This window comes from Chlorocebus sabaeus, chromosome 1, assembly GCF_047675955.1.
Source record: "Chlorocebus sabaeus isolate Y175 chromosome 1, mChlSab1.0.hap1, whole genome shotgun sequence".
NCBI lineage: Eukaryota > Metazoa > Chordata > Mammalia > Primates > Cercopithecidae > Chlorocebus > Chlorocebus sabaeus.
The window spans coordinates 19,519,015-19,537,841 of NC_132904.1; the positions used below are offsets into that span (position 1 = coordinate 19,519,015).

General features: G+C 56.6%; 1 protein-coding gene across 5 annotated transcripts; it reads left to right on the forward strand.

Moving 5' to 3' along the window:
* The first annotated feature begins 924 nt into the window (after positions 1–924).
* CHST1 (carbohydrate sulfotransferase 1) lies at positions 925–17,708 on the forward strand. Of its 5 annotated transcripts, none has more exons than XM_037999471.2 (4): positions 925–1,384; positions 14,025–14,190; positions 14,542–14,621; positions 15,627–17,708. In XM_037999471.2, exon 4 carries the CDS (start codon positions 15,669–15,671, stop codon positions 16,902–16,904), a length of 1,236 nt encoding a protein of 411 aa, XP_037855399.1. In that variant the 5' UTR covers positions 925–1,384; positions 14,025–14,190; positions 14,542–14,621; positions 15,627–15,668; the 3' UTR covers positions 16,905–17,708. The 5 variants fall into 5 exon arrangements, with proteins under 5 accessions (XP_037855399.1, XP_007998842.1, XP_007998835.1 ...); XM_008000651.3 differs by having other exon boundaries at positions 14,025–14,114; XM_008000644.3 differs by having other exon boundaries at positions 14,031–14,190.
* The last annotated feature ends 1,119 nt before the right edge of the window (positions 17,709–18,827 follow it).

Here is an 18,827-nt window from a genome sequence, read left to right on the forward strand (position 1 = left end):
GTGGGCAGCCTCAGTCATGTCAGATGTGGTGGCAGAGCTGGGATTCCTGGCCGTCCTCTCCAGCTGAGGGGCCACTGATCACATGGTATTGCTCTGCTCATGCACCCTGTTTTTCCTCCACTCCACTCTGAGAGGTTCACCAACCAGTCCCTGGTGCCCGTGCAGGCCAGGCCTGCAGAAGATGCTCAGTCAACATTCGTGCAGAAGATAGAGGACCAAGGTGCTCGGCTGGTCAGCTCTGTCCCCATCCTTCAACCATAAAAGCAGTGGTGGCTCCAGATTTCCACCTAGAAGGCCAGGGGCAGTCTGGTAGGAAGAAGGTGGGCAGGGTGGAGGAGCGGCCTAGAAGACGGTCAGCCAGCAAACCCGCTCTGAAGTCCCATTAAGACACCCCCTGACCCTGCCCAAGAGGGACAACTGCAGCAGGGACAAATGATTAATCCCCACACTTGAGAAGCAGAGGGGCGGGGGAGGAGGAAGGGCTGGGAGTGTGTGTGGAGGTATTGCACAGAGGTGCTTGGCTTCAGTTCTGGGTTCTGAAGTCCCTCTGTGCCGCTGGCTGGGGAAGAGGTAAAGGACAGCTGGGCCAGGGGCCAGGCTGGGGCTCCAGCCGGACTTCCGCGGCGGGGGGCGCTCGGGCGAAAGGTTTTGGTGGCCCGGCCAGCAGCGCCCACGGGGGTAAGGGAGAGGGAGGTTACGCGGAGAGGTGCCAGAGACAGCCGGTGCCCTTGCCCGCCGGCCGCCAGAAGCCCCGGTGGTGGGCGTGGCTGCCCCCGGCGGGTGGGTGGGCGCGGGCTCTGGAGCCTGGCTGCGGAGTGGGTGTACGGGGCGCTCACGGCTGGGGCGGCGCGGGGGGCGGGAAGGCGCGCGCCTAAGGGGTGGGGAGGAGAAGGGGCGGGCGGCTCGGGGGTGGAGCCGGGACCGCAGCGCCCGCCGCTCGCTCGGCGCTGTAGCCGCCGCTGCCGCCGCTGCTCTTGGCTCGGGGACGCGGGCGGGCGCTCCGAGAGGCTCCGGCGCCTGCGGCTGCTGCTCTCCCCCGGCGCCCGGGGCTGCGGCGCTTCGGGTCCCGGCCCCTGGCCCGGCGTCTCTCGGGTCCCTGAGCCCCGGCCCCGGGTCCGGTGTCGGGCCGGGGAGAACGCATTCAGCTGCTATAGCCGCCCCGGGCTTGCGCCCCCGGGCCATGAAGAGGGGCCCGTGAGCCGCGCGAGGAGTCGGAGGAAGAGGAGGGAGGAGGGAGGCCGAGGAGGAGGGCGCGGGAGGCGGAGGATGCCACCGCCGCTGCTGCCCCCGCCGCCACCCGCGGGCCCCCGGCGACCCTGACTCCAGACCCGAGGATGGAGCCGGCGCTGGGCGCTGCAGCTGCTCCCGGCGCGCCCCCGACCAGGTATTGGCCGGGCCCCGCGGGGTCCGGGGCGGGCGGGAGCGGACACTCCGCTGCAGCAGCCGGGAGGGGCGCGGGCGCGGTGGGAGACGCCCCTCCGCTCGGGGACAGCAGCTACTGGCGGTGCGCGGAGGGGTGGCGGCGGCGAGGGACGGCGGTGTGTTGGGCGCAGGAAGGGGCTGCCGAGGCTGGTGGCCGGTGAGAGCAGCGATCACCCCAGCCCTCCCTGCCCCCATTAGAGGAGGGCAGCAAACTTGAGACGCGCGGTGGTCCCCGAGGCGCTTGGCTCCCCTCAGCTGCGGAGCGCACTCGGGGGCTGCTCCGGGCTCACCACCCCACAACCCTCCTGGTTCGGGTCTGCGGAGGCGCCTTGAGACCCTGAGGTCCCCGCGCCGGCACCAACTTTCCAAACCCAGCTGCACCCGGAGGCGGGGGCGCAGTTCCCTGCTTCCTGCTCCCAGCCCTGGCCCGGCCTCCGCTTGGCCCGGCCTCCGCACCCAGACCGCTGCGATGAGCTGGGCCCCTGTGGGGCCGGAGCCGCCGGATGGTGCAGAGCCCCCCACGGGAAGCCGGAACAACCCTCCCGCTCTTCTCTGGGTAGGACCCGGGGAGTAGCCCCTCCCAGGCTCCAGGGACCCAGTGCTGGCTTTCGCGGTAGCAGCCCAGAGTAGCCCTCGCTGGGATGCTGGGCGTTAAAAGGCCAGGCTGCCTGAGGAAGGTGAGACCCGGGGGTCGTCCTGGGTTGGCACCTTGGCCTGATTTCAGGTGTGCTCCCTCCCCCACCCCGGGCCTGCCCTTTCGCAGGACTGCTTTCCTCAGCTCTGGGGCCGGCTTCCTCTTGGTGGACTTAAAACTGCTCCTGGGCAGGGGACTCCCTAGGTAAGGGCCACTCCTAGTGTCCAGGTGCCCGAAGACGGGCTTGGGCCATTGACAGGGAGCTGGAGGCTGGGGCAGAGGAGGTGGCTGTCCAGTCAAGGACAGAAATTCAGTCCAGCATCTTCTGGAGGGGTGGGAGGAGCTGGGGACAGGCTCGGGCGCAGGAGTCAGGCACCCTGGCTGGGAGGAAGCTGCTTTGACAAGCACAGGGACGTCAGAGCCAAGCAGGTGGGAACCAGTGGGCCAGGTGTCTACCTTCAGAGGTTCCTCAGCCCCTTGCGGTGGGGCCCGCTGTCTCAGGCAGAGACCTTACCTGGGCAGGCAGTTCCCAGGCTCCTGTCCTCAGCAGTGGGGACACTTCCAGGCATCATGATGACCCTGTTTCTTTTTCAAAGTGCTTTCACCGTCATGACTCACACATTGCATTCACCAGGGAGGTATCAGGCTTCCAAACTATTCCATTCCCCTCCCTCCCAGGTCTTTAGGGAGCTGCTGGGGAAAGGAGTGGGTGGATTTGCCCTTGGGCCTTGAACCCCTGCAGGAGGCCAGGAGCCTGGCATGGCACCTTTCATTTTCCTGTTGCCAGTCCCTCATCCTGGCGGTGAGCAGCCCTAGGCCAGGCTGCTTCACGGTGGTGGGGTGGGGAGGGGAGGGGCGCCAGGGAGAGCAAGTCTTTGCTAATCATCCCCCAAACTCTGCTGGGTCTTTGAAATCATGGCTAGGCGCCACCCCCAGCCCCCTTCACTCAACACCCAGCTTCCCCATCTCAAAGCAGAAATGAATTTTCCCTAAAATCCAAATCTCCCTCTTTGCTGTGTAGTTGCAATGCTTTTGGCCAGAGGTTTCCTTCCCAACATCCAAAGTCAAGCTTCCGTCTTCCTGGCCCCTGAGCCATCTCTGCGAGGCACAGGCCCCTGCTGGGAGAGGGATGTATCCTCCTGACCACTCTCCCCCCAGCCCTTGCCGACAGGGCCCTAGCTCCTGGGCAAGAGTGGTGCTGATGGCACTGATAGAGGGGTCGCATGGGAGGAGGAGTACCTCTGTGTTCCACTGAGTCTACAGGAGGGGCCCAAGTGCCAGGCCCTCCCTGGAGGGCCAGGTTCATGCCCTACTGGATTCCACTTGCCTACCCCTCTGTCTCCCTCCCTTGTCTGCTGTGGGTCTCTCTTTACTTTCCCAACTCCACTGTGCATTGGTGTGGGGAGGGAGCATTTTATATTCATAATCTGGTTCAGAGAAGGTCCCGAAGCCCTGAGTCACTGTATGGTTTCCATGGAAACAGACTTGTTCAGAGGACTCGGTGTAGCGGCTGTGGTGGGGGAGAAGGGAAACATATAGTAAAACCAGGCTCCACAAGTGTGGCGGGACTTGGACCAACTCCCTTCGGTGGGGACTGTGAGGGGTGGGCAAGGCTCTGGCCTCCCCATCGGAGGGGCTGTGTCTCCCCACCCACTGGGATCCCACCATTGGATGCCGAAGAGCTGCTGCTGTGACTCTCGGCAGGCTGCTGCTTCTCCCACGGACCTTCTGCCTGGCCTCATGGCTACCGCTCCCTGCCTCAGTTTCCCCCTCTGTAAATGGAGAAAATAACACCTACCTGATAGCGTTGTTGTGAAGATCAAATGCAGTAATATATGAGACACATTTAGAATGGTGCCATAGTAAGTGTTCCAAAGCATCATTCCTAGGAATTAAGTCAGGACATTGGAAGAAACTCCCCAAGCATTTCACCTAGATCCTTACCCTCGGTCCCAGCAGGTGGTCCTCACATCTGGCTAGGCTGGCCTCCTGCTTTGAAAGAGCCTCTCCCCAGCAGCCTTGGCACACCCCCAGCTGGGAAGCAGCCAGCCATTTCTTTCTACAGAGCATTTGTTTCAGGTTCCTGAGGGCCTGGCACAGTGTTAGGCAGCTCTGGGTTTTGTTCAGACCCTACCTGTCTAGCAGCCTTGTGGGAGTAAATCCAGATGGACATTATTCAGACCCTACCTGTCTAGCAGCCTTGTGGGAGTAAATCCAGATGGACAGGCAGCTTCCTGCCTCAGCCTTCCCGCTAAAGGGAGGGGTCAGCCCTGGAGCCCCTAGGGGTTGGGGCAGACAGAGAGGAGCAGAAGAGGTCCAGGCAGAGACGGTGGCTCTCTGTGACAGAGTGAAAGGGTTGGGGTGGGGCAGGCCACTGTCCCTGATCCTAGAGAGGCTGGTTCATCTGGCTGGAGAAGCATCTATTTCCCTCTTGATCAGCCAGAGAGGGACAGGGAGCTCTTCAGAAAGGTTACAGATCCTGCACACTCTCCTAACCCCAAGTTAGAACCTCTAGTGCTCAAGTGTTCCCAGCATGCCCTGCGAGTCTGGACAGGCTTGGGGCTCCAGCCTGAGCAGCTGCTGATCAGTTATTGTCCTGCCTGCTGGGGCAGGGTGAGGCCTCCCCGCCCCAGTGCCTGCCTCAGCAGCATTGAGGAGTGCAGCTAGGGGAGATTCTGAGTGCCATTGATGCCTTAGTCGGTCTGCCTTACTGGCCTTTCTCTCTCACTGCAACCCTCCCCTCCATGGCCCTCAGGTTCCCTGCTCCATGGCAGGGCTCCCTCCTCCCCTTCTGTAAGATGGGCTTCAGCTCCAGGCTCCTTAAAGACATCCCACGCCCATCACAACCAGCTGTCAGAGCTGCAAAGCCTGCTCTTTATCTGCCGGCCCTTCCTTCTATTTCACAGATGGGAAAAGTGAGATTTCTGGGGTTTGCTTGTATGGCCAGAGCCCAAGCTAGTTGTAGCCTATCTCAGCTACACATCAGCCCTGGGGATGCCCTTCCCTTCTTGCCGGCTCTCCAAGCAGCCCCAGCTGCTGCCCAGCACCCCCATGGATACCCCCTCCCAGCTCTCAGTTTCCTGCCAATGTTCTACCCCCCGCAGGTGTCTCTGGACCATTTTGCTGTCCTCATTGGTGTTCACAACACCTTCCAATTTAATATCCTCTGCAAATTTCATTAACGGACTGTTTACTCCTTCTCTCAGGATCATTAATGAAGATGTTAGATAAGATCTGACCCAATGCTGAGGCTTGGCAGCCCTGTCCCCACTCCCAGACTCGCGGCCCTCCAGCCCCTTCCTCTGGGCTTACCTCCTCCACCGGGGCCCTTGGGACCTGCCCCCTCCTGCTATTATGCCTCATGACAAGTGCTTAGGGCCAAGTCTGTTTGAATTAATTTTGTAAGATTACTCGAGGCGCTGTATCAAATGCTTTGCTAAAAATCAAGATATATTACCCTGCCTGCGTTTCCTTCATCTACCCGTCTTGTAATTCTATCAAGAAAGCTATCAAGTTTGTCAGGCATGATTTGTTCTTTATAAATCCCCACGGTGCCGCATGGGGGCACAGGGTTCCCACGTTTTCTAAATGTTTAGAGATTCCCTCTTTGTGTTTGCTCCTTGATTAGAGCTGGAAGGTGGTGGGCTGGGAATTGTCAGGAATGCTGACAGGGATGGGGAAGAAGGCATGGCTCCTTTTCTCCTGAGTTTCTGCCAGTGTCAGTGAGTTGTTTAGGACTCACTGAGTCCCTGAGGTGTGTAGGGGCCCCAAGCTGGGCACTTGGGGAGGAGGGATAGGAGAGAGCTAGGGGAGGGAGATGAAGGGGGGCTGGTGCTCTCCTTCAAGGATTCTGCAGGGCAGGTGAAACAGACAGACGAGCCTGCTGCAGACATTCTGAAAGTATCATTGATTGAGAGATTACTGTGTGCCAGCCACTATGCTAACAGCTTTATATGCCAGATGCCATTTAAGCCCCTTTCCTGCCCTGGGAGAGGTGTGTGACCTCCCTTCACCTGGGTACCTGAGAATCAAAAAGGGTTAAGGCTGCCCAGGACTCAGGTCTGGGTTTCACCCTCTGTTTATGCTGTTATGCTGCTCCTAGCCATTTATGACACACAAAAAGGGTCAACAAAGCTGAATGGAGTGATTTGGACATTTTAGGAGGTCAGAGTGGGGATGGAAGGGAAGCCTTTAGGGAAAGCTTTGGAGAGATGAGGACCTCACTCGCATATGCACCTCACACACAACCCCCATAGCCTGAAATCCATTCTCCTCCTGCCACTTCTGAGTTGCATGAACAAATCCCATAACCTCTCTGAGCCTCAGTCCCGAGCCTGTGAAATTGATTCAGCTGTAGTTCTTACCCCTAGGCATGCAAAGAGGATCCAATGAGGTGAGGCGTGAAAGGTACATACCAAGGTGCTAGGCCGCCATTGTATATGAGCAGCCGCCATTGTGTTCTACAATGGAGGTCCCTGTTGATGGCAGGCAGAGACACTCATCTGGTTGGCCATATACCCAGTGGGTGGAGGTGTGGCCCCTCCTAATGCTTCTCACCCAGCAGAAGAGGGGTGACAGGGTGAGCCTCCCTGGCATCTCAGCCCAAGGGCATCCTTCGGACCAGCTGTGGGCTGGTGATAAGCTTTGGGCTTAGAGAGCAGGGAAGCCTCAACTGGGCGGACAGCCCAAACCCAACGCCCCATTCCAGACTGTTTCAGGCCAGATGGTAATAAAGACATTCTTTGGTGTCTTTTTGGTGGCATAGGATTTGGGCATTCCTGGGCTCCCTGGTCATAAAACCACTCAAAGCTCCCACTGCTTGTCTAGCCCAGACCCGGAGCCACCATGTAGGGAGCACGGTGTGTTTGGGCTTCTGCCTATCAGGTGCAGCAGTCCCACGTCCACACCCACTTGGGATCATTTTCATTCTTGTCATTCAGCCGGGGAGGGAGAACCCTCTGGGAAGCGGTGAGATGGCACACAACTATCCGTATGCCAGGGGAACCAACCAGGAAGGGCCGCATTGGCAGCCCCCAATCCCCACCAGCGGATGCCCCAGGAACCTGATCCTGGGGGATGGTCAGTAGGTATCAGATGCACCAATATGTGGGTCGGGGGTGAATGCTGTGATTGAGATCGGCACCAATGTGTCCTGGGACCCTGGTGGCAACCTTGGCCCTGGTGCGCCCCCTCCCTCCCTTTGGCTGGGTGACGCTCTTGGTGTGGCCTGGGGGTTTTAGCTCTGTGATTAGGGCCAGGGCTTGGGATTCTTTAGAGCCAAGTCTGAATCCTAGCGTCACCGCAGGCTAGGGGTGCATGATTGAACAAGTTCCCACACTTGCTGAGCCTCACTGCTCCTCATCTGTGAAAGGTGGCAGTGGCACCTGGCCTGTGGGATGCATCCCCTGACGGGAGCCACGTCTGTGATCGTCTCTGAGTATCCGCGTCTGCAGCCTCCTCCATCCCATGTGACAGTCTCAAGGCTCAGGATCCTATTGATTCTCCACCTGCAGTCCTCGTCCCCATGGGGCCAGCCAGGCCTAATGGCCTAATGTGCAGGTGGCCCAGGCTGGAGACTCCTGGATCCAGAGACAGGCGGGCCCCTCTTCCAGCCTGGCCGGCAGCAGCTGCCTGAGTTCCAGCTCCTGTTGATGTTTCTCCTCCTTGAAGCTGGGAGGATGGGCCGGAGCCCCGTGTCCAGGGGGTGGGGCCTCGGTACTATTCCAACTCTGGCTGTGGCTTCTCGGTGGGGCGGGGGACAGGAAACCGGGGCTTTTCCGCCCAGTGTCGGGGCTGTAGAGTCCCGCCTACCACAGGCCAGGGTGTACCAGGACTGGCCTGAGACAGGGAACCGGGACCTTCTGACTCATCCCTCCCCCAGAGGAGCTGGGCACACTGGGGCCTTGTGTCGTGGCCAGGAGGTCAGCCACTTTCCCCACTGCTGGGGAAAACTTTCCCCTTAGGTTGGGTTTGGGACCACCTCCCTCCCACTCCCATCCTCCACGGCAGGATGTGAGGTGCCTTCCTTACCCCAGGCAAGGTCTCTGCAGCCACAAGTCAGGGTCTCCAACCACGCAGGCTGCTGGCGCTTCAGTGGAGCGGGCTGTGGCATCTGTTTTAACTTTTAAAAACATTTCCAGGCCAGTGGTGCCTCTTTGTGCATTTAGTAGTCCATAAAAATCATGGTCATGGCTCTTAATAAGCATTTGCTGCTCTGTGCCTACCACTGTGTTAAGCTGTGGGCACCCATCGGCCTTCTGTCTCACTGCCCAAATATTAGATTCTGTGATCGTTTCTCCCATTTCCTACATAAGGACAAGTGAGGCCTATAGAGGTTAAGTGCCTTGTGCAATGACTCATAGCTATAAGGCAACAGCAGTCGGATTCCCAAATCCAGGCCTCTGTGGCCCCACAGCTGGGGTGCCTGAACACCCCCCAGACTGCTTCCCCGAATGCCTGTGGGCACCTTCTCCAGGAGGCTTGAGACATCCATGGGTATCATGTGGACATTGGAGTGCTCTGCCCTGGAGACACCGGATCTCATAGGAGGCAACTGGGCATCCCTGCTGATAGTGAAAAATCGGTAGACCCATCGCTCTCCAGGTGCTTGTCTTGGAAACCATGACTGTGAGAGCTTGTCCCCACTGGAGGTGCCCAAAAGATGTAGTGGTTCTGCCTGTGGGGCCCAGGGACTCTAGGGATTGTTCACAAGTACCATGTTTGTGGTGGTCCAGGTTCTGGAGAGAGGGTCCATAGACCTCACAGTGTTTCAAGTTGAGGTGGGCATGACCCCAAAGAGAAGGGGTCCACTGGGCTGACCTAGACCACAGAGGCTGAGTCTGGATCCCAGCAGCTCAACCCCCTAGAAGATTGCACTGGTTGGATTGTGTGTTGGCATACTGCCCACATGGAAGGATGCTCTAGGACACTGTCCCATGAAACTCGCCTTTGGATATCTTAGGTACAAAGTCTTGAGGACGGGTTCATGGTGGCATACGCACAGGGCTCTGTAAGAGCTCCCTCGGGAGAAATCTTGCACTGAATTCAGTGTCAGGAATAGCTGGATATCTCTTGAGTGGATGCTTTAATCTTTATCTCATGGGTCCTGAGAAACAAGTAAATGAAATATTTCCCTTTTCCTACTGCCTGCCAGGAAGCTCTGACTTAGCTCAGTAGCCCACACATGGTGTGACTCTTGTACACTGACTTGGCCTCTGGTTCTTTCAGACTCTTACACTCTTGTTTTCCCCTTGCCTTGCCTCATTTTCATCACCTCGTTTTCCTTAGAGAAAAACACCTTGCTGTTTTATGTGTTTTAGTCTTAACTAAACAAACATTTATGGTGGATCAGTGCTGGCTACGTCAGAGCCAGGGACATTTCCTCTCTGCAGTCTCCATCCTAGAGGCCTGTTTGCCAGCTCCTCCCTCCCTGCCCCATTCCCTTATACCTTGCTCCAGTTCTTGGGACCCCAGAGCCTTGGGGCCCCATTCATCACGGCTCCTGAGTTTGTCCGGAAAGACGATGTTCAGGTTCTTCCCCCGCCCTCACTGTGTTGCTTCTTCATCCCCCAGGGCTTCACAGTAGTTTTTCAGGGAGAAATGTCTGGGAGAAGAGTCATTTCCCCAACCCAGGGCTCAGCTGCTCCTGTAGCCCCAGGCCCCCTCTGAAATCCAGCTTTATTTCAGCTCTGGCCCTGTGTCTCAGCAGTCCCCAGCTGCCTACTGTCCTTAGTGGCCCACCTGAGCAGACAAAGCCCATTTCTGGTGGAAAAGCAGTGCCTTTGACCCTGGTGCCTTGGAAATGGGGGTGGGGAGAGCTGGCTGGCAGTGCCTGGGGGTAGGGTGGGAGGCACAGTGAGATGCCAGGGCTGATTTTCAGTACCACACCCTGTTATCAATCACTTCTCTACTTCCTACATCAAGTGGCTTCACTGTGTCCCCCCAAATTAATAAACTCAAACTGAATAAAAAAGTTCAGTGTAGACAGTGTCTCCTCCTACCTCAGTCTTCTCGAGGCCCCCTCCATCTGGGGCATCTCCTGTTACTAGTTCAGTGCAAGCTCTTTCAGTGATTGTTTATGCATATATGCAAATATACATGTCCACCTCTTTAAACAAATCTGAAATGGTGGTGTACTATTACACATGTGTTTTCTGGCTCTAGCTTTTGAAACTTATATATGCTGAGTGACTGTTTCTATCAGTATATTCATGCCTGAGGAGGCTTCTCTGATATAGTCAGTTGGAAAGATAATCCCCTGGACATGCTAATAAGGAAGGGGTTAAGCTTCTAGGAAAGGGTGGGGTGTCCATGTGTGGGCTTTCAGAGGTTTGGGAAACTTCTAAATTGTGTGTATAAAATTGTGGGCACTAGTGGCATTTCTAAGGGGAGGGATTGTGGTTCGAAGGGTCTGTGGCCCAGAACAGGTGAAACAAGGCCTCAGCCTTGGGTTTGATGGGATTTCTCTACAACAAAATGTGAGGCTAACTTGGCAGAGGGCAGCACCGCTAGGTTCTAAGGCCTCCACTCCCTGGGTCTGCCACAGATCAGGCTGAGTGGGGGACAGAGATGCCCAGGCCTAGAATCTTCCTGGAAGAAGACTGGATTTTTCCCATTCCCAATGGAGGGTCCCTCTGCTGTGTGGGTGGCCCCAACTGTGCCTGAGAATGAAGTCTGGGGTCTTTCCAGGATTATAGAGAACACGAGGGTCAGAGCCGGGAGGCCCTTCAGTCATCACTGGATCTATGGTGTAACCCAGGCACAGAGAGGCCAGAGGGTGAGTCCAAGGTCACCCAGCCAGGGAAAGGCAGAGGCTGTGTGGGCCAGTCCTGCCTGTGACATTCAGGTCTGTGCTCCTTCCCTGACAGAGCACCATGAGATGAGCAGGAGAGGCCCTTGGGAGGAGGCGAGGCTGCCTGTTGCTGCTGGGCTTGCCTTCCTTGGTATTATTGGCTGAGGTGGGGGTGTACCGAGCAGAGGCCGAAGCCCGGGTGGGCGTGCCATCCTCACACCTCACTGCATCTTGCGACATCACCTCCTGCTGGCTGCATCCTCACATCAGGTTGTAGCCAACAGTCCCAGAATTCTGAATACAGCAGCCGTGACAGGACTACGAGGCGGCACCGCAGGATGTGGTCACTAGAGGGCAGCAGGAAAGCCACTGCGGTGGCTCAGCAGGAAGAAGTTCCCAGGCCAGGAGAGGAGCTGCAGGAAGAAGGGGCGGTGGATAGAGCCAGACCCCGTGGGCTGCAGGATGATTTGTTCTAGGCCCTTTCCTGAGATGGAAGGCAAAGCAGACATTTACTGATGACGATACTAATTGACATTTAGTGAGTGCTTACCCTGCGTCAGGCACTGTACTCACTAATTAGTCCTCACAACAGCCTTGTTATAATTATCCCCATTTTTGCATGTGTGAACACAGAGGCCCAGAGAGATGAAGAAAGCTAGCCAAGATCTCTCAGCCAGTAATTGGCTGAGCTGGGATCAGCAGGGCTGGTGTCAGAGGCTGGATCGTGTCTGTATGCCTGGCATTGACTAAATACTTTAAGACCTTTGATTCTTACCAGCACTACTGTAGCTATGCCCACCTTATGGATGGGGAAACTGAGGCTCAGGGACAGCTGGTGAATCACGCAGGCCCACACACCTGCTGTGTGACAGATCCAGGTAGGCATGGTTCAGGGTGTGAGCTCTTACTGTGAATTACAGTTTTCCAACATAGAGCTGTTCACTGCTCCCAGTCTGTGCCCTCATCTCAAGTTGGCTGATAATGAAATCTGAGCTTTCTATGGGGACTAAAGGTTCACCAACTTGCCTGCTTCCTAACAGAAATGATAGATCCTGGTCTCCTGTATCCAAGGTTTGCTTGATTTTTACTAAGCAGAGGTAGAGGGAGGCCAGACCAGAGGTTGCTAGAAGCCTAGGGGACGGGCTCTGGGGGCCACGGTTTGGCTTGCAGGATGAGGGCATTGAGGAGTCTTTTGCAGTGGCTAAGGCTCCCTTGGGAACAATAGGACCTGGCCCCAGGGCCTCTGGTTTCCAGGGCAGATGCCTTTAGCATACCAAGGACACTTGGCCAGCCCCGGGCCCAGCTCTGCCAGGTTGGGAGAGTGGGGGCATTTCCAGGAGGGCTGGACTTCCCCCATCTTCCCATTCCCATGCCCAGGCTTTGCCGTCCCTGGGGGTACAAGGGAATGGCCTGTGGCTGGGCCTTCAAACTCATTCCCCTCCCCGCTGTCCAGGCCGTACCTTATGAGGCCGAGTCTCGCTGTCTTAGGGATTTATAACATCCAGCTGCTTCAGTGACTTCTGATTTATTAGCAAAGCAGCAGCTTCCAGTCCTGGCCTTAAGTTTCTCCGGGTGGAGGAAGAGTTGGGGGAAGAAACTCAAATGGCCCCCTCCCTAGCAAGATGGCAAGATGTTCCTCTTTAAATAAAACCCTAGGGTGGATTCTGCTTTTGGAATTGGAACCCCAGAATTAAGTGAAGACTCCTTAAGGATTCTGTTTCCTGTCTTGACGAGGACCAAGGAGGGTGGAATATGAGTGGAATTAGGGAAAAGGATTTGAACGTGGACTTCCTAGCACATTGCCTGGGCTGGAATCCTGGCTCCTTTTTAGGGGTGTGAGCTTGGGGAAGTTATCTAACCTTGAGGGGCCTCAGCTTCCTTATCTGTAAAATGGGATTGTGACAGTATCAACTTCATAGAGCTGGCATGAGGGTGCGATGAGCTGATGGCTGTGAAAGAAGCATGTGCCTGGGAGGAACATTGTGAATGCCCAGCAAGTGCTTGCCTTCCTTGGTATTATTTGACCCATAGCATCTAGAACAGTGCCCAGCACATACAGGAGTTCTGATAGATGTCTGTGAATAAATACAAAGGAAGTGCATCCAAATGAAATGATGCTGCAGCCAAAGAACAGACTCCTAAATAACTTAAAAATATGACCTGGCACTATTATTGATGACATTCCCTGTCTGTTTCTTGAAAGCCATTCACATTCGCCTTAGGGCACTTGGGCAGAGCAGGCCTGCACTTGCAGGGGAGCCGGGTTTAAAGTAGAGGGGTCTTTCTCCCCGGGTACCTGGCCCAGCCCCCTGATGGAGGCCAGCATCCTCTGCCACTATGGGATGAGGTTGGGGTGGGATGCAGTGTGGTTGGGACTGCGGTTTTTCTCTGATCACGTTGAGAAGTTCCTAAGAATCTAAACTGCGCCCCTTTCCCTCTTGCCTGCCACTTGGTGATCTGACACTGATTCCTAAAGAAGTGAAATTTCCTATTTAAAACAGGACTTGATTTCTCCATCTGAACAGTGGGAGTGAGGACCCTGACCTCCGAGAGTGCTTATGGGGAATAACACGGTGCTAGAAGTTGGGTGAGCTGGGCCAGGCAGCACTGCGGGTTTGGGAAATGAGAATCCACTCACCCACTCCCAAAGGAGTCATGCCAAATAGTGGGGTGTGGGAAGAATCTTCACAAAGCACTTGAGTTCACCCCATCAGCTGTGAACCAACAGATCCACAGGACCAGATAGCAAAGGGAGGAACATGCTTTAAGTCTCAGAAGCATCTGCCTGCACAGTCCCCGTCATGCTGATTCACAAATGGGCTGGGGCCAGTAACGGAATGCATGTTTGGAGGCCAAATATGTTTAAGCTGGAGGAACAGGAAGCCAAATCTCCTTAGAGGGAAAGAGCTGGACTCTGGGGAACCTACCAGATGAGGGTTAAAGCAGGCCTGAGAGCTCAGGCCGGTTCCTCTACCTCTGTGCCTCGGCTTTCTCGCCTGTGAAGTGGGCAGATATTGACTTCTACATTTGGTTCTTGCTAGAAGGACATGAGCTGATGCAGGGAAGGGGCTTGGCGCAATAGATGTTAACAGATAATGTGATGATCTTCGTGTTTTAATTCAGACTCTGTGAGTTGCATCAAGGTCAGGAATGCTCCCTGGTCACTTTTGCTTTGAGTTTCAGGTAGCTGGTGTCACTTCGGTGTGGTTTGAAGAAGAGTTTCTCTCCAGCTGCGTTGGAGGTGCCCTTTTGACCTGGAGGCCTGGGGTGAGCCCCCTTGCCCTTGCTGACTTCTGCTAACCCGCTTCCTGGGGGAATCGCTGCACAAGTTGAATTTTAAAGGGTTAGGATTGTTTCATGGATTTAAAATGCAGAACCTTGCCAGCCTCCCTGCCTGCTGGGTTCTGGTGTGAGCAGAGGACTGCGGTTTATTAGGAGGATGTGGTGGGGTGGGCGAGGAAGGTAAAAGTGGGATACAGTCCAGGACTCAGAGGGCCACACTCCGAGGATCAGCGATGGCACTGGGTTGTTTGGGGCGCTGAGTCAGGGATGGATCTGGAGACCAGGCAGAGCCCTTATTGCCTGGCCTTCGGGGCAGACTGTGGGGCACAGGACACAGAAGAGAAGGAGTGGGGAGGAGGCACTGAGACCCCAGCTCCACCTTCTGAGCCCTTCCCCTCCCTGTCTCTTGCAGTCTGCTGGCCACAGGGCTGCCACACTGGCTGGGACTGCCAGCTGGACCTGGACTCCCCAGCTTGGAGCAGCCCCTCTTTGGTAAGTGGTTGGGCCCTCCTGCATTCTCCCTGGGGGCAGCCCCAGTCCCCACTCAGGTCTGGTAGCTGAGCCAGCTTCCAGAGAGGGTGCCTGCAGGATGCTCAGGTGGGCTCCCAACCCTGGACTCTAAGCAGCCCCATTCGCTCTTTCTGCTTCTCCATGGTCCCTCCCCAGTCCCCCTTCTGTGGGCAGAGAGGGCACAGGAGGTAAGAGTGGAGGCCCCTGACTCCCTAAGATCTTCTTTGCAGGCCAGTTCACTCTGTGTCAGTGGCTTCCGTGGCCTGGACCCTTGCCCCTAGAGACTAGGAGCAGACCCTGGGTGCTGGGAAGGGTCGCCTCTCAGCAGACCCTGGACACCTGTCTCTGCTCCAGAGACTCTTAGAGACTCCATGAGCCCCAGACGTCCACATCTGGAGTAAGTGGTCACCTGCATCCATGAGTTGGAGGGGGCTTGACACAGTTGTCCACCTTGCCTGGCCGTGCTGGCAACTCACCGACCGTGGTCTGCAGGGGTCTTTCACGCTCAGGCGATTGGGGTCACATGGAGGCACCTGATAGGGACTCTTCTTCCCCCTAGGGATGGGCAGAGGAGAGGAAAGAGGACCACCTGGAGAACTGGGCGCCAGCTCGTGGGGGTGGGAAACGCTGGCAGGCGAGAGGGGCGGGGTTTGAGGCAGGCCCTGGCCATTCTCTCAGTGCGGGAGTAGGGAGAGTCAGGCTCTTGCCCTGTGAGGCCCCTCTAAGGAACTCAGAGCTCACCATAGGAGGCTTCCACAGCTGTCTGCAGTGGGTGCAAGGAGTATTTGTTCAGCTCCCCAAAGCTCCCAGGAGTCCCCCAGAGAACGGTAGTCTAGTGTAGAAGCCGCTTAGGTCTTCAGGGTGTGTGGTGAGCACTGGACAGGGAGTCCGGCGTTTCCCTGGGTCCCCTGGAGACCAGCTCTTCCAAGGGACAAGCCAGTGCCCCCACCGTGGAGGCACCTGACCGCTGGCTGCCTTTGCCCGCAGACCTCGCCCCGTGGAGAAGCAGCCCCATGAAGGTGCCCAGCCATGCAATGTTCCTGGAAGGCCGTCCTCCTCCTTGCCCTGGCCTCCATTGCCATCCAGTACACGGCCATCCGCACCTTCACCGCCAAGTCCTTTCACACCTGCCCCGGGCTGGCGGAGGCCGGACTGGCCGAGCGACTGTGTGAGGAGAGCCCCACCTTCGCCTACAACCTTTCCCGCAAGACCCACATCCTCATCCTGGCCACTACGCGCAGCGGCTCCTCCTTCGTGGGCCAGCTCTTCAACCAGCACCTGGACGTCTTCTACCTGTTTGAGCCCCTCTACCACGTCCAGAACACGCTCATCCCCCGCTTCACCCAGGGCAAGAGCCCGGCCGACCGGCGGGTCATGCTGGGCGCCAGCCGAGACCTCCTGCGGAGCCTCTACGACTGCGACCTCTACTTCCTGGAGAACTACATCAAGCCGCCGCCGGTCAACCACACCACCGACAGGATCTTTCGCCGCGGGGCCAGCCGGGTCCTTTGCTCCCGGCCTGTGTGCGACCCTCCGGGGCCAGCCGACCTGGTCCTGGAGGAGGGGGACTGCGTGCGCAAGTGCGGGCTACTCAACCTGACGGTGGCGGCAGAGGCGTGCCGCGAGCGCAGCCACGTGGCCATCAAGACGGTGCGCGTGCCCGAGGTGAACGACCTGCGCGCCCTGGTGGAAGACCCGCGGTTAAACCTCAAGGTCATCCAGCTGGTCCGAGACCCCCGCGGCATTCTGGCTTCGCGCAGCGAGACCTTCCGGGACACGTACCGGCTCTGGCGGCTCTGGTACGGCACAGGGAGGAAACCCTACAACCTGGACGTGACGCAGCTGACCACAGTGTGCGAGGACTTCTCCAACTCCGTGTCCACCGGCCTCATGCGGCCCCCGTGGCTCAAGGGCAAGTACATGTTGGTGCGCTATGAGGACCTGGCCCGGAATCCCATGAAGAAGACCGAGGAGATCTACGGGTTCCTGGGCATCCCGCTGGACAGCCACGTGGCCCGCTGGATCCAGAACAACACGCGGGGCGACCCCACCCTGGGCAAGCACAAATACGGCACCGTGCGAAACTCGGCGGCCACTGCCGAGAAGTGGCGCTTCCGCCTCTCCTACGACATCGTGGCCTTTGCCCAGAACGCCTGCCAGCAGGTGCTGGCCCAGCTGGGCTACAAGATCGCCGCCTCGGAGGAGGAGCTGAAGAACCCCTCGGTCAGCCTGGTGGAGGAGCGGGACTTCCGCCCCTTCTCGTGACCCGGGCAGCGCGGGTGGGGGCGGGAGGCGCACGGTGTAGGTTTTGATAAAATGGACCGTTTTAACTGTTGCCTTATTTCCCCCTCCCTCTACCCACCTCATCTTCGTGTCCCTCCTGCCCTTAGCTCACCCCACTCCCTTCTGCCCATTTTTGTCTCTGAAATTTGCACTATGTCTTGGACGGGAATCACTGGGGCAGAGGCGCGTGAAGTGGGGTCCCGCCCCCACCCCACCCCATTCAGACACACGGATATTGGGTCTCTGTGCGGACGGTGACAATGTTTACAAGCACCACACTTACACATCCACACACGCACACGGGCACCCGCGAGGCGACTTCTCAAGCTTTTGAATGGGTGAGTGGTCGGGTATCTAGTTTTTGCACTGTCTTACTATTCAAGGTAAGAGGATACAAACAAGAGGACCACTTGTCTCTAATTTATGAATGGTGTCCATCCTTTCCCCATCCCTGCTTCCTGCCCCTGACACCCACTTTCCCCCTTAGAGCAGCGAAACTGCCCCCTCCTGCCCGCCCTTGCCTGTCGGTGAGGCAGGTTTTTACTGTGAGGTGAACGTGGACCTGTTTCTGTTTCCAGTCTGTGGTGATGCTGTCTGTCTGTCTGAGTCTCGTGGCCGCCCCTGGACCAGTGATGACTGATGAATCTTATGAGCTTCTGATTGATCTCGGGGTCCATCTGTGATATTTCTTTGTGCCAAAAAGAAAAAAAAAGAGTGGATCAGTTTGCTAAATGAACATTGAAATGCTTTATGTGTGTTTTCTGTAAATAAAAGAGTGCAATAATCTCTGTGTGTGATTGTGGGACCTTCTGAATGGGTACCAGAGGGCCTCATCGGGGTCTGGGTGTTCCTGGCTTTGGGGAGGACAGCAAGAAAGAAGTGGAGGTGGGAATTGAACGACAGGTCTGCCTTTTAGAACTCTTGTCACCCTCAACACTGAGTTTAGTTTAGGGCTTTTTTTTTTTTTTTTTTTTTTCCCCCCCCAGACAGAGTCTTGCTCTGTCGCCCAGGCTGGAGTGCAATGGCTCCATCTTTGCTCAGTGCAACCTCTGTCTCCCAGGTTTAAGCAATCCTTCCGCCTTAACCTCCCGAGTGACTGGGACTACAGGTGCACACTGCCACGGCTGGCATGCCTGGCTAATTTTTTTTTTTTTTTTTTTGTATTTTAGTAGAGACGAGGTTTCACCGTGTTGTCCAGGCTGGTCGCGAACTCCTGAGCTCAGGCATTCCTCCTGCCTTGGCCTCCCAAAGTGCTGGGATTACAGACTTGAGTCACTGCCCCCCGGCCGTGTTTTTTTTCCTTCAGTCAGTTGAGACCAGGTAACTTATAGCCAGGGATAATGTTCAAAGTCTTCAAGTATGGCTTGCTGAATCAGAGTAGCTGGAGGTAAGAATGACATCCTGGGATCCCTTCTTGTGCTAAATGTTACCCATTTAGTTGGTGGGTCTGGGTCTACGATAGCCAGGGAGAGGGAAACTTCAAGGAGTGGGGTGCCTCAGGGCAGTGGCTGCTGACCCACAGGCCTGGAAGTATTTGACTTTGAATGACGGTACAAGTTTACTGGTGTCTACGCTGGTGGAGGATCTGCTGTGCTTACTCCCCTTCCCTTCCCTGGCAATCTAGCAGGTTCCTCCAGGCAGCTTCCCCAGCTCTTATTCCAAGAAAATAACCTGTCCCTGGGGTGGCTGCAGGTCACAGCTTTGTTGTTCTGGGACAGTGGAGTGCCTGGTGATGAGGCAGCCCTAGGGGTCCTAGCCAATTGGAAAAAGGGCTTCCTGAGGAAACTCAGTCCTGGGCTATTTTACATGTGTCAGGAGGATGTAGACAGTTCAACAGCTCTAGCAAATGCCTTAACTAATAGTGGCTTAATCAAGATAGGTGATTTTCTTTTATAAAAAATTTTA

Coding starts and splice junctions, on each gene's coding strand:
- CHST1 (XM_037999471.2), top strand. CDS start 15,669: ATGCAATGTTCCTGGAAGGCCGTCCTCCTCCTTGCCCTGGCCTCCATT.